This window comes from Mytilus californianus, unplaced genomic scaffold (assembly GCF_021869535.1).
Source record: "Mytilus californianus isolate M0D057914Y unplaced genomic scaffold, xbMytCali1.0.p SCAF_5, whole genome shotgun sequence".
Classification (NCBI taxonomy): domain Eukaryota; kingdom Metazoa; phylum Mollusca; class Bivalvia; order Mytilida; family Mytilidae; genus Mytilus; species Mytilus californianus.
In genome coordinates this window covers 7,606,817-7,622,349 of record NW_026262701.1, presented here as the reverse complement: position 1 = coordinate 7,622,349, position 15,533 = coordinate 7,606,817, and the positions used below count along the sequence as shown (strand labels likewise).

Here is a 15,533-nt window from a genome sequence, read left to right as displayed (position 1 = left end):
ATCAATTTCGAATTTTGATTGTGTCACGTTAATCGTTCTAGAGTTATGCCCCTTTACAAATGGAAAAATTGCTGAATTTTTCGTTTCCGTTCTCTAACTTAAGTTTGCCTCAACCAAATGTTATGAAACTTATACACAATACTTATTACCTCAAAACTCAGATCAATTACAAATTTGGGTAGCATCACTTTTACCGTTTGTCAGTTATGTCCGACACATTCCACATTTGTTGTAAAAAAGATAGACAGGCAATCAACATATATGTAAGAAACAGTAATTTACCGACAGATATCTCATAAATCCATTCAGTGGTAACATACAAACCAAGGTAAAAATCAAACTGAGGGAATTCCATAAACTCCCAAGAGGAGCAAGACTGGTGTCAAAGGGGTAAGCATCTCCTGCTATGCATGCATTTCTGCCATGACAATCTACAATCAGTCAAAACGATAGGAAAATTACAGATCAGACGTCTATTCTGTGGCATTCGGACAATAAAAACATCTCTTGTGGGGGTAGACAAGACGCATAATATAGGTCAAACAATTTCATATTAGTGACCTTAAAATGTATGTAGTGTAGATTTCATCCACTATAACAAGCTGATAAATTGACATTCACACAAGAAAATATATACAAAAATTTTTTTTACAATGAGTGAATTCAAAATTATTTCCCTTTAATGCCAGCAGATCAGTAATTGTTATATAAAAAAATATCCAATTTACAATTACACAATAACTTCCTGTTAACAAACAAAGCAATAAGTTATTGACTAACCAAACAATTGAAAGAACTAATTATTTATAAATTGTCATTAGGATAGAAGTATTCATGTCAAAGTCGGACCTTTTTAAACAAGTGACTTATATTATACTAGTTGATTAGTTTATTTCACTTTCATTACACAGCCATTAAGTAAATAATATTGGATGGTTAGCATTACCTTTATTTCACTGCACTCACTTCATACATATAAAATACGAAATATTTTATTAAAGAAAGCTCAATTATAAAATTGAGAACGGAAATGGGGAATGTGTCAAAGAAACAACAACCGGACCATAGAGCAGACAACAGCCGAAGGCCACCAATGGGTCTTCAATGCAGCGAGAACATATGAACATAATCATTAATAGCATAGATACAACAAAGAATAACATTTAAACAATCTAACTAAAATTAATACTACACAAGTATCAAAATATTATGTGTTCCAAGGGGAGTTACTCTAGTATAAAAAAGATAAGTACATTATAAATAGCCAACAAACAAAAAAATTTTACACTTTTATTCTAAGTAAAAAACACATGTTAAGGTACTTAGCTATACTTTTGCACACATCAGTGTCTTCATTACTTAACAACCACATAAACTGGGAATTAATATCTGTAGTATTAGTAATGTTTTTATTTAAACAGTTGAACACTAACTCCTTCTTTAAATGAGAAAATTTTGGACAGTTTAATAGAAAATGTAACTCATCTTCCACCAAATTTATATTACAGTTCTTACAAATCCTGTTATCTAACAACCTTTCACTGAAGCAATTGGCTAAAATATTTTACCAGTTGATCAGTTTGTTGAGATGAATTCAAACTGCAATTTTGGTAAACTGTTTGAGCAATTGGTATTGTAATAGGCCAAAGCCTTCAGGATAAGCACAGTAACAACGCATCTTTTAAGTTTAGTAACACAAAACACGAAGGTAATAATTACGTCAAATGGAATCCTCAAAAAGGCATATTCTTAGTAAGGATTGTCCTATTGTTTAGGCCTACTAATAGTTCAAAACAAAGAATTTCTATAAATGAGTTACAACTGCCTGAAGTGATTTATCAGCTTGAAAAAGTTAAATTTTAAGATTGATATTGATTAAAAATTTAATAGTTTTTTATACGACCGCAAAAAAATTTTGCAGTCGTATATTGGTATGACGTTGTCCGAAGACACATTGGTTTTCCCACTCTAACTTTAGTTTAAGTGAATGGATCTCTATTAATTTTTAACAAAAGGTTCAATTGATTTTGGGGGTAATTGCCTCAAAATTTTAGGAATTAGGGGCAAAAAACAAGCATTTTTCTAGTTTCATGACAATAACTTGTGTGTAAGTGTATGGATCTTTCTGAAATTGTACTACAAGGTTCCATATCACAATGGAAAAGCTGGAATTGAGTTTGGGGGTAATTGCCCAAAACTTTTAGGTATAAGGGGCCTAAAAGGGGCCAAAAATAAACATTTTTTCTAGTTTCCAGACAATAACTTGTGTTCAAGTGTATGGATCTCTCTGAAATTGTACTGCAAGGTACCATACCACAAAGGGAAGGCTGGGATTGAGTTTTTGGGTGATGAATCATAAGGGGATTAAAAAAATTGGGGGGGGGGGGGGGGGATTTTTTTTTCCTTTTTCTTTCTTTTAAATTTTCCATTTTAAATTGGTTATTTCTGATTTATATATAAAAGCAAATAATAATGATATGGTTTGAATAGGTAAATTAAAAATCTATTTTTAAGTACTTAAACCACATTCATTCTGTGTCAGAAACCTAAGATGTGTCAAATATTCTATTACAATCCAAATTCAGTGCTGTATCAAGCTTGATTGTTGTGTCCATACTTGCCCCAACTGTTCAGGGTTCCACCTCTGCGGTTGTATCAAGCTGCGCCCAGCGGAGCATTTTATTTTCCATATAATCTTATTTCTCTGAACATTAACTGTACTTTTAATATTGAAAAATCATTATACTGAGACTTCAGTATTAACAAATAAAATGTTATATAACTCTTTAATAAATTAATATCATTACTAGGGGCAAACAGATGACTTAGAATCATAGAATGATGCAAGAAACTTTAAATATGAATTCATTATAAAAATTCATATTTGAATATCTGACTGAAAATAAATTAAAAATATTTTAATTATTGCGTATATTATTGTTCCAACGAAAAACCTTTTAATTTACCTTGGAGTTCTGTATTTTTGTTACTGTAATCTGGAACATAATATATTGGTTCATATTATACATCAAATACGGCTGTCTACCCTCTAGTAGGAGCAGAACCATGGAGAAAAACATACTTACCTTCTTTATGAACATTTCCAGAAACACAGGAACCATAGAGTGGGAATTCTGCGCAGACAAATAGTTCTTGCTGACCATAGAGAAAACGACCTTACCAATAGAGTGGGGAAAACTATTTCTAAATCATACAACCTGAAGTCATGTAGCTATTACATAGAAAATCCAATTAAGAAAATCGAATGGAAAAGATTGATAGGAACTAAGATTAATGAATACTGGAAAAACATGCCACCAAGAAAAGATGGAAAACACATCGTTAGGATATATAGAGATACAAGACAATCAACTTAAACAAGCCCATTACATTTGGAAAAGTGTTAAAAACAACACAAGAGATGTGAAGACAGGAGAAATAAAGGAAAGTTTAGTACCTTTATCTTGAGTATCATGCACAATTTTTGTTACATAAGAAACATTCTCAACTTTTAAGTATATATTTGTGTTTCAGTATTTTTATTATTAGAGCCCCGCCGAATGGCGGATGCCCTATAGTGATCAGTCTGTCCGTCCGTCCGTAACAAATTGTGTCCGCTCTATATCTAGAGAACCGTTATGATTTCAAAGTTTATACTTGACATGTATATTAACCAACACCAGAGGGTGTGTCATAATGTATGTACAACTTCCTAGGTCAAAGGTCTAGTCAAAAACTGGTTTTAGTTGACAACCCCATGTCCTATGGTACAGATCATGTCCGCTCTATATCTTGAGAACCGTTATGATTTCAATGTTTATACTTGACATGTATATAAACCAACACCAGAGGGTGTGTCATAATTTATGTACAACTTCCTAGGTCAAAGGTCAAGGTCATAAACTTCGGTTTCAGTTGACAACCCCATGTCCAATGATAAAGATACAATTTTTTTACCACACATTATTCACAGCGGGGCCCACAGAGATGGCTCCCATCTCAATGATATCTAGTTACTTTTATGTTTAACAGGTGTACATAGCCTCTTCAACACTATATGGACAAAATTTCATATGGAAATTTGTTCTTTTCTGGACATTCTTTCAGATGGGGACATAGATGAGGACAGAATTTCATGATACAAAGTCATGAAATATTGTCTTGGGGGACAATATTTCATAGGACAATATTTTGCTTTACAAATACAGGAAACCGTGAACTGAACTGGTATATTAATCCCATCTTTTATAACAACAACAAAAAAACACTTAACTTGTTCATAATGTGAGATTCCTTTAAATAAAAAAATGCGTCCAGAAATCACCATTGCGTATATATACTAATGGCAGTTAAATCAAATTTTAAATGGTCTACGGAGTTATGCGGCATTCGCGGTACAGACTAGTACGTTGTCTTGATTTGCGATATTGAATCACATTTGGGTTATTGGTTTATTCATTCAGAAGAACACTTCCGCTTCCGGAAACGCTAGGAAAATGGAAAATGCCGGTTTGATCACCATTTAACGTAGTAGTGACCTAAATCCATTGAAATCGAATGCTTTTCTGATGCTGACATGTCATGAAAAGGAAATAAGGTGCAAATTACATAACATTCAATGATAACAACCCCGTATAAAAGCACACGAACCTTTACAATACATTGTATTCCCTGTGTTTTTAACACCCTGGTTCAGTGATTTTTAGAGCATACAAGAAAAGCCTTCTATAGCATGTTCCATGCAATTAAAGTATATTTTAATTCAATAAAGCCAATTCTACGGTATATATCAACCATTTAAAGCTGTTTTGTCTATTGTCAGGCTGCGAAAACACCGAATACAGCAGAACTAAGACATGTCAATCTAACCCAATATATACCACAGAAAATCTTAAATGACATGCATTTTGCCTTTTACGTATAATGCATATAAACAGCACAAATTAAAAGTTAAATATATTACGGTTACATAGATGCATGATGTTTTTTATTAGTTATAGGCTATAACTAGCTGTGAGTACTGTCAGATATCTGTGCTTAGTGTCTTTTTGTTGTGGCCATGTCCACTCTGTGTTTTTGTTAGATGTATTTCTGCTTTGTATCCATCTGATGAGTTGAGCCCTTTTCAGCTGATTTTTATAGTTTATTCTTATGTTGTATTGTAACACCACTGTCCCAGGTACGTGGTAGGTTGGCGCCTTCATACTAGTTTAACCCCGCCACATTCTGTATGTGCCTATCCCAAGTTAAGACTATGCAGTATGGGTTTTACTCATTGTTGAAGGCCATTTGGTGACCTATAGTTGTTAATTTCTGTGTCATTTGTTCTCTTGTGGAGTGTTGTCTCAATGGCAATCATACCACATCTTCTTAAATTTATATTTGCTTAACAGTGCATACCTAGTCCAAATAATTATGACATCTGTAAAGGCGATTGTAAGTTTTTGCTGTGGCCTACTTCGATGTCACAAATCAGAAGCCATATTTACATCTGGACTTTGAAAGTAATTTTGCTCTTAACTTTAAGACCCAATTTTGCTATGAAATCAATGATGACAAGAAATTTTTTCTTATAATAAAATTTTTCACCTTTGAGTTCTTGTTGGTGCAAAAAAATTCGTGAAGTAATGATAAAAGTAAGTTACAATCCTTTGTATCATTAAGATGACAATGATCTACTTCTTTTTTCAAATGATTACCTTGATTTCCCAAGATCCTTTCCTTTCGGGGAGTATAAAACAAATTTTCAATCCAAACTCAGCAAAATTTGAAGGACCTGAATTGGATTTATATTATCCGGAACAACAACTGATCAGCGTTTTGTAGAGACTGAAAGAGCAGCCACTTCCTAATTACGAATTATGTTAATAATAAACATTCAATAACTTCCACTGTTCAATAAATCAATGTAAAACTTGGTGGAGGTAGATAATGCTCCTATTTACAGATTGGTACCACTTACCCAGGATATAAATTTACTGTGCCAAAAAATGTTGCAACATGTTCAAATATAAAAGAGAGGCAAAAGCTACTAAAGATACCTTCAAACTCATAATTCATAAAATGAGAATGCCATTGTTAAAAAAGAAAAAGACAAACAACAGTACACTAAACACAAGAAGGTGCTCCGGAAGGGTAAGCAGATCCTGCTCCACTTAGACACCGGTCATGCTACTCATAAAATACGTTGATAAATATCAAGTGATATGGCATTACAAAATAGTGGATTCGTAATTGACTATTATCTAACCCTGAGATGTCACAAAATTAATAAACCATCGGTAAAGTAAATTTTCTAACCCTGAAACTTGACCGACTGAAAATTCAAAATAAAAACACATTTGTAATGAAAAAGAATAGACGAGACTGTTACCGGTATACTGTGGATAAATTTATTTTCGTGGGTACCAGTTTTCGTGGATTGAGGAAAAGTTGCATGTTCGTGGATATTTAATTTCGTGGCTTTGGCAAAGTGTGTATACATTCCTTTAGAAAATATGTCATTCGTTGAACATTTAAATTCGTTGTTCCCCAGTACCCACGAAATCCACGAAAATTGGTATCCAACGAATATTAACGAATCCACAGTAAACAACACAGACATTGAAAAATTAAAAAGCACAAAGTATAAAAACTAAAGCAATAGCAACACAAATCCCTTTAAAACAAAACTAGAGGTGATCTCTGGTGCTCCGGAAGGGTAAGCAGATCCTGCTCCACATATGACAAACTAGACAAAGGAAACTCTTCTAAAATGAGGTTGACCTTTGCAAAATGAATATTTTCACTTTTAGAGGAACCAATCTAGCAACTCGGTTATTAATAAAGTTGTTACTGGTAACCAAAAACTATTATTTTTTTGGCACTATAAATTTTTTTCCCATGTGAGATATTTTTCACAACCAGGATTTTACATCCCATTTGGGTAATTGGTCCCACCTTGTTGAAAAAAATCAAATACATCTCATAATTGTTTTATCGGTATTTCAGGCTTAAGTACTGAAGAATGTATCTGTATAACTTAACTCTGCAAAGAGCTACTGGTATTGCACATGCAATCCATGGCAACTTTTCTGGAAGCAAGCTGCAAGAAATAGTTGTATCCAGAGGCAAAATATTGGAACTTCTAAAACATGACCCAAATACTGGAAAATGTTACCCTTTGTTGTCAGTGGAAATATTTGGAACAATTAGAGCTCTTATTCCTTTCAGACTGACTGGTGGTTCTAAAGGTAAGTCATATTATTACTCCTGCTGTTAATTTATTTATATATCTTCCTTGGGTGTCTTATATCAAGTTATACTTTCCAACTACACATTTTTTATGAAATAAAAACCAATGAGCATTAATGAATCTGTGATGAAATGCTAACTTTTGAAGTTTGTCAGTATATTCAGGGCTCATGCTAGCCGGCGACTGGGGCGATAAAGTCGCTTTCCCGTCCGTCACGAACTACGGATCGAAGGCGGGATTGATCAGAAACGCACAAGTTAAGACAGAAATCTGTATTCTTACGATAACTACGGACGCATGAATGGCACAACTGACAAGAACATTGATCCAAAAAGGAAAAATTACGCATTCCACACACATTAACAGACTTTTGGTTAGATCTACTTGATTAATATATATATATTTCCGTGTACATGTATATGCATTGTTTCAATTTATTTGATTAAAGTTGCTTCATTCTGGGACTATTACACTAATATCAATATATTATGTCACAGCTTAACTTTGTTAAATTTATATACCTTTTTAATGAGAAACACTGAATTTCATAAACATGATAAACAGAATAGTTTTTTAGTTGAATTGTAATTCATATGTATTATACTTTCTTTTCCATTTTGATATAAAAAAAAAATCTTTTTAGTGCTAGATATTTAGTTGGTAGTTTTCTGACAAGAGGACTAATATAATTGTGCAATTTTGAATTTGAACTGTTGCTTTAATTGTATACTCAGATATGAATTAAACAACATAAAAAGAAAATAAGATACATTTGGCCCTTTGTAATATAGTAAAAACCGCCGTGAGCAAACAAGCACCTCTGTTTCAAATCTCCCCACTTCTCCCTATCAGTTTCAAAAAGAGAAGTCACTTCTCCCTATGATTCTGAAGTAGTGTGAGCCCTGATATTTAATGACGGGGGGGCTTGGTTTGACTGATTCTTAGTTCAGTAAAATCAAATTAACGGCAGACGGTACCATACGTGTAGGTTCAAATTCCAACAACTGGTACAATTAAAGACTTCTGATATGAATTATGGGTAACATAGATAAATCAGAAAACTTACTTCATGAGCATGTTTTTATATGCAAAATAGGTGAGGAGATTTGTGTTTTATCATGTGATTTTAAAATACTGAACATGTGGATTAAAATTTTGTAAATTAATCCTTATAATTATTGTAAGCCGATTTTCAATTTATGAGTGAATTCATAATTTCAGATTACATTGTGGTTGGGTCCGACTCTGGAAGAATTACCATCTTGGAATACATACCCCAGAAGAATGTATTTGAAAGGGTAGGTTTACAACTGATCAGTAAAAAGTTCATCACATATTTGAATTTTCATGTTTTAAAAAGAAATGAACATCTATATTATAAGAACTAATAAATGTAGCTTCTAAAATTGCCGAATACTACTGTCAGCGTGCAAACTGATCTTGATCACATTTTTAAAGTATTTTTGGTGAAATTTTGCATTTATACTTATTAGTATTAAAGATAACAGAACTTTCCCAATTTGTTTCCACAAGATTTTGTTTCTGAAACAATGTTGTGTTCTTTTTATGCCCCACCTACGATAGAAGAGGGACATAATGTTTTTCGGTCTGTGTGACCGTTCCTTAGTCCATTTGTCTGTCCCGCTTCAGGTTAAAGTTTTTGGTCAAGGTAGTTTTTGAAGTTGGAAGTCCAATCAACTTGACCGTTAGTACCCATGTTCCCTATGATATGATCTTTCTAATTTTAATGTCAAATTAGAGTTTTGACCCCAATTTCACTGTCCACTGAACATAGAAAATGATAGTGAGAGTGAGGCATCCATGTACTAGGGACACATTCTTGTTTATATCCAAATAGACCAAACAAATTTTCAATCTATGAAACAAGAAAATTCCAAATTGTTCGTGGGTATCTCTTACTTCTAACTTGAAGTCTTTCACGTTTGGATGAGTCTAATTTTATCTATGAGAAAAATCTTGCAGAATTGTGACAAAAAAAGGAAAACAAACTTTTTGTAATGGGTTTTTATACGACTGCAAAAAAGTTTTGCTTTCATATAATGCTATCACATCGTCGTCGTTGTATTCCGTGGACATGTGGTTTCTGGACAATAACTTTAGTTTAAGTGTATGGATCTCTATGAAATTTAATCAAAAGGTTCAACACTACAAAAGGAAGGTTGGGATTGTTTTTGGGGGTGATGGTCCCAACCATTTAGGAATTAGGGGCCAATAAGGGACCCAAAACAAGCATTTTTCTAGTTTCAGGACAATAACTTGTGTATAAGTATTTTGATTGCTCTGAAATTGTACCACAAGGTTCAATACCACAAGTAGAAGGTTGGGATTCATTTTGGGGGTAATTGCCCAAACCGTTCAGGAATAAGGGGCCAAAACAAGCATTTTTCTAGTTTTTATACGCCCGTTTACGGGACGTATTATGGTATACCGTTGTACGTCCGTCTGTCCGTCCGTCTGTCCGTCCGTCCGTCGTCAACATGTCGGACATTAACTCAAAAACGCTTTAACCAATTTGCTTAAAACTTTGGTGAATTGTTTATATCTATTGACGTGAGCTCCCTTTCGTTTTTTATAAATTTTAGATTTTACGTTTCCGAGTAATGGGGTTTTATTCATTAAAAAAAGGGGGATTTTCCAGTTTTCGGACAATAACTCCAGAATGCTTTCACCAACTTGCAAGAAATTTTGGTTAATTGTTTATATCTATTGACATGAGCTCCCTTTAGATTTTTATAAATTTTAGATTTTACGTTTCCGAGTTATGGGGTTTTATTCATAAAAAAAAGGGGGATTTTCCAGTTTTCGGACAATAACTCAAAAATGCTTTCAGCAGTTCTCATGAAACTTTGATGTTGATATCTATTGATGTAAGCTCCCTTTAGAATTTTATAAATTTTATTTGTTTATAGTCTGACAACAGATTTACTAAGTATTGCGCAACAGCACAGTGTATTGCACAACAGCAAGAAATCTTTAATTGAATATAAATTTAATTCATATAACCAACTTCAAGTTCTTTGACTACATTTATTCAGAAACCTATAATAGATGTATGTCAAATATTTAATTCCAATCCAAATTCAGACCTGTATCAAGCTTGAATATTGTATCCATTTTTGCCCCAACTGTTCAGGGTGAGACCTCTGCGGGCGTATCCAGCTGCGCTCAGCGAAGCAGTTTATTAAACAATAACTTGTGCTCAAGTGTATGGATGTCTCTTAAATTGTACCACATTTTACAAAAAGAAAATGTTAATTTTTTTCCTCAAGATTTAAGAAATTATTAATTTTCCAAAAAATAAATTAGGGGTCACAATTTATTTTGCTAATTCTTTGTATATAGTCTGAAAACAGGTTTACTAAGTTTTGTGCAACAACACAGTGTATTGCACAACAGCAAGAAATCTTCAATTGAATATAAATTCAAATCATATAACCAATTTCAAGTTCTTTGACTACATTTATTCTGTGTCAGAAACCTATAATGTGTCAAATATTTAATTACAATCCAAATTCAGACCTGTATCAAACTTGAATATTGTGTCCATTTTTGCCCTAACTGTTGAGGGTTAGACATCTGTGGTTGTATCCAGTTGCGCTCGGCGAAGCACTTTATTAACATAGGTTTCATTCCACTAAATTATTTGACCAAACATCATTTCAAGGTCAGTTATATTGTCATTATATTAGTTGACTTCTTTTATTCGCATAATTTTGTCTGACATTTTAGTTTTGCCATTAATAAGAGTCAACTGTACATTGTAACATTAATTCACACTTTCAAAAATTAGGTTCATCAAGAGACATTTGGTAAAAGTGGTTGTAGAAGGATTGTTCCTGGACAGTACCTAGCTGTGGATCCTAAAGGAAGAGCTGTTATGATAGGTATTTCACATAAAAGACTACTAAGGGAGCCTCAATGGCCGAGTGGTCTAAGTAGTCCAACTACTGTATTACTAGCCTGTCAACACTGAGGTTGTGAGTCCGAATTCTGCACATGGCCAATGCGCATTCCAATCTTATTTAACTAGGATTGTCAGTTTTCCTACCAAAGATCTGTGATTTTCTCTGGGGACTCTGGCTTCCTCCACCAATAAAAACTGACTGCCATGAAATATCATAATAGTGCTGAGAGTGGTGTTATACACCAATCAATCAATCTTTAAAAGACTACTGAAATATATCAGTAAAATCAGTTGGTTTATTAAAACAAAAGCAAAATGTCTTTTTCAGAAATAAAACAGATTATGAAAACAAATGTAAAACAGAATGAAAGGGGCATCAAAGCTGTTTCCAAGGATTAGGGAATAAATTGATTGAAACTTACGCTAACTTGAAGATTATACTTTAGGATTCAGATAGTGTAAATTTGATATTAAATTAATGAACAAATTATACAAGATTAAAGACAAGATATTAATATTGATGTAGCAGGATTATTATACAATGTCAAGAAAATTTAACTCTATTAGTCTAATAAACATATTTTCAACTAATAAGAATATGTCATACATGGGGGGAAATATTACATCCTATTCTAGATTATTTAATGAATTTTAAAAATATTTCTATAATTACTAACAGGTGCAGTTGAAAAACAAAAATTGGTATACATATTAAACAGAGATGCACAAGCTAGACTGACTATTTCTTCACCTCTAGAAGCTCACAAAGCTAACACACTGGTTTATCACATAGTTGGAGTTGATGTTGGTTTTGAAAATCCAACATTTGCTTGCCTTGAAATTGATTATGAAGTGAGTACCTTTGTTTTAAATACAAATGTGATTTCATAGTGGTAAAGAAAAAATATTTTTACAAAATTTCCATTTTAATGCATATCTGTATTTGTTTTCTTTACTGTAGTAAGGATGTTATGCTAAAGATAGTATTTGTGAAGTTTCCAAACAAATAGACAGTTTTCATCATAAATACAAAGAAACAGTGCAGTAAAACATGTTTTCTTCAAATTTATAGTGAGCTAGAGAAAATGGATTGGGATTGTTCAGAGCAAAACTAAAAATCATGTACGCTTCAAAAATAAATAATTGTGATACTCTTAAAAAAACTTGAAAAGCACTCTATAATATTTGTTTGGTAGTTGTAGTGATGCAGGCTATCAACAATTTCTCTTTAAAGTCTCAACTTCCTTTGATTCTGTAGTAGCACAAACCCTGGGTCTAACTGTCTTGAGATGAGTACTTTGGAAAATAATTTGTGTGCTGGTTTTGATAAACTGGAATAATCTTTGTTAAAGGTTGAAATATAAATGAAAATTCATTTAATTTACAGGAGTCAGACAGTGATCCCTCAGGAGAAGTAGCAGAAAAAGCACAACAATTACTGACCTATTATGAACTGGACTTGGGATTGAACCATGTTGTTAGAAAGTACTCTGAACCACTTGATGAGCATGCCAATTTTCTTGTATCAGGTATAGTGGATGTCTGTTAGGAAATGTTTCGGAGGGTTGGACAGGAAATGTTTGGGAGGGTTGGACACCACATTATATTTTTTTCAGTGTGAAACAGGGAAGGAAGCAAATGCAAATATGTTACAAATGAAAACAAAAATGATTGGCAATGGGGTAATAATAAAAGTGTTGTCCCCCACACCTCCATCTCCCTTAACTTTTTTCCTGGTATAATCCTTGGTCAATATCATACAAATGCTTTGAAAAGATTGCTCTGTATTGATACACAAAATGTCAGAACTTTTATACCATAAACCATTGACAATAGAATATACAAGAAGTCTATCATTTAATTGTTTACTACTTTACAAAGTAAATATGTTTTTCTTTATTTTGAAACAAAGGAATGGACTGAAATCAAGGTCAAGAGCCCTGGTGAAATACTTTCTTTGATGGGATACTGTACTTTATTTTTAAAGGCAGTGCTTTAATGCCTTTCTAGTTGCCGGGTTAATCCTTCCTTCCGCGATATCCAACTTATCTACGTGGGGGGTCATTAGACTCCAAGTAGATCCGGAAATGTTGAATTCTCTCCTCTTCTTATTGCGATATAAAATGTTTTTTGTTTCATTTCATTTACATTGGGAAATAGAGAAACGATCATTGTGTTTTGTTAGTTTTAAAAACTTTTGATATATTAGTATTTTGCATTATAAGCAGTCAACCGATTGACAAACTAGAATTATTTGAATTCCGTGTGGAAAGAGCTCGGGTTAATTTCGAGTGTTATCTGCAATCTAGATGTTTATAAATCATTTCAGTCGTTGATATAATAATTAAAGGTCGACTGAACATGAATTATATTATACAATTCAAGTTAAAGCGCATTTCTGTTTATGCACGTGAACCCGTCTAACGTTATTTTCGTTTTCGCAGTTATATAAAGTAGCAAATTATCGTTCCTGAATAGGTGGCGCCGTGGTAGCGGATCCTGTTCCTCTTCTTCCGGTTTCTGCACTGTGCAACTATTTCAGTTATATTTTTAATTAACGATGCCAAATACTTGTTGTTGTGTACCTGGATGTCATTTAAGAGGAGGACATGCATTTCCAAATGACTTAAAAAGGAGGAAAAGTTGGATCAACGCCATGGCCCATACGCAGATTGGACGAGAACACGATGATATCGTGGAGTCCATCTCAATCAGCTGTTGTTTGCAAGGCACGTTTTACTGAAAAAGACTACGTGCAGGAAACTATTCATGGTAAAACTCTATTTTCTTTGTGAAATATATAGTTATATATGTAATCGCCATGCGAATAAACCAAAGTCTGTTTACAACCGCAATTATCGTTTTAGAATAAAAGGGGGTGGGTAATTCAAGACGTCATAATTTTTTGGATTACGATTCAATGTGATCTGTTTGAGAATTTTTGGTGATTGCTACAATTATAATGATTTCTTACAAGAGGTATATCATACTGAGAATTATTTTAGCAGTAATTATGCTAATGTAGTAATGACAGGAATGCATAAGCTATGCCTCATAGACTTTCTTGAAAAATATCAATGACAATGTTAACAGGAACAAAACAATGACATGCTCTCATCTATATTATAGTTATTTAGGTACAAACAATGTACGTTTGTTGCATAAGTCTCTCATTGTTTGTCCTTTGGATTTACATAACATAAATTGAATCAGGCAAACATAGTTTTATCCAGATTGTAATGAATAAATCTAGTTAATATTTCGCCAGGTAGTACAAAGTATACATTGCTAATGGAAGTTCATTTAATTATAAAAAAACTAATGTTTTATAACCTTTTTCAGGGCGCAAACCCACCATACAGAGACTTAAGTCTACTGCAATTCCCAGCCTATTTTCCTAGACCAAGCAAGAGACTGAATCGTCCGCAAATAGAAAAATCAGGGCAGTTTCCTGTGAAAACAAAAGAACTAAACTTGATGAATATTGTAGTAGAAATCTAGAGGAAAGTTTTGATTGTAAAGTTGGTTTTCCTGAAGAAGTCATTCATACTGCAGAAAGGATTTATGACTGTCCACCACCAACTGCCGAGCTAATGTTGAGCTTCACAGATGGAATTACGCAAACACCATCAATGCCTATGTTTTCAGCAGAGAATTTTGAAATGAAGACACGTGACACAGCCATGCATTTTTATACCGGTTTAGAGTTGTATACTAAATTTTTATTTGTTTTGACCACACTTGGTCCAGCAGCACATTGTTTGAGATACATATATTTTCAAATTGATAGGGTGTCAGTTGAAAATCAGTTTTTTTATGACTTTGATGAAATTGAGGCATCATACAACCAACTTTGAACTGTCTAGATTCTAGATTGAATCTAGTGTTAAGAATATTGTGTATACATGGATTGTTTTTATGTCTAAACAGTGGTGTGAGGCTAACACTTGGCCATCTAGTGGTTTAGTCAGGTATTTTTCACCATCCAACTTCAAATTAAAGTTTCCTACGACTTGGATTATTATTGACAGCACAGATTATCCCGTGATAGAACCTAAAGCTCCTAGAGCTCAGGCAACCTTTTCATCAAATAAAAACAGAAACACTGAAAATTCTTGAATGTTTGACACCTGGTGGTTTAGTCAACTATGTCTCTATGTCACATAGAGCGAATTATTGGACTTGGCAAAACATACAAAATTCTAATAAATCCTATGAATGGAACTGAAACAAAACTTTCATCTGAAATAACATTTAGTTGTTTTATGTTGTGTAATTTTAGAACTTGTATTGTGCCAAAGGATGCATAAATAAAAGTGACGCAATGAATTTTGTTCTGATATATATATATATTTACAATTACATGCACATGTA

At 33.2% G+C, this 15,533-nt stretch overlaps 1 protein-coding gene and 1 long non-coding RNA gene across 2 annotated transcripts in view; both read left to right on the top strand.

The window, feature by feature from the left end:
- Positions 1-4,462: 4,462 nt before the first annotated feature.
- LOC127701545 (splicing factor 3B subunit 3-like) overlaps positions 4,463-15,533 on the top strand; it is a 49,992-nt gene continuing 38,921 nt past the window's right edge. Inside the window, exons 1-6 of the mRNA XM_052205459.1 lie at positions 4,463-4,597; positions 6,991-7,232; positions 8,456-8,532; positions 11,046-11,139; positions 11,839-12,011; positions 12,547-12,688. Of these exons, the coding sequence (XP_052061419.1) occupies positions 7,007-7,232; positions 8,456-8,532; positions 11,046-11,139; positions 11,839-12,011; positions 12,547-12,688 (712 nt within the window). The 5' untranslated portion in view covers positions 4,463-4,597; positions 6,991-7,006. The remainder of the gene's footprint in view (positions 4,598-6,990; positions 7,233-8,455; positions 8,533-11,045; positions 11,140-11,838; positions 12,012-12,546; positions 12,689-15,533) is intronic.
- LOC127701589 (uncharacterized) lies at positions 13,743-15,488 on the top strand. The gene is made up of 2 exons (XR_007982111.1): positions 13,743-13,931; positions 14,502-15,488. It is a non-coding gene; the product is annotated as an uncharacterized LOC127701589 (long non-coding RNA).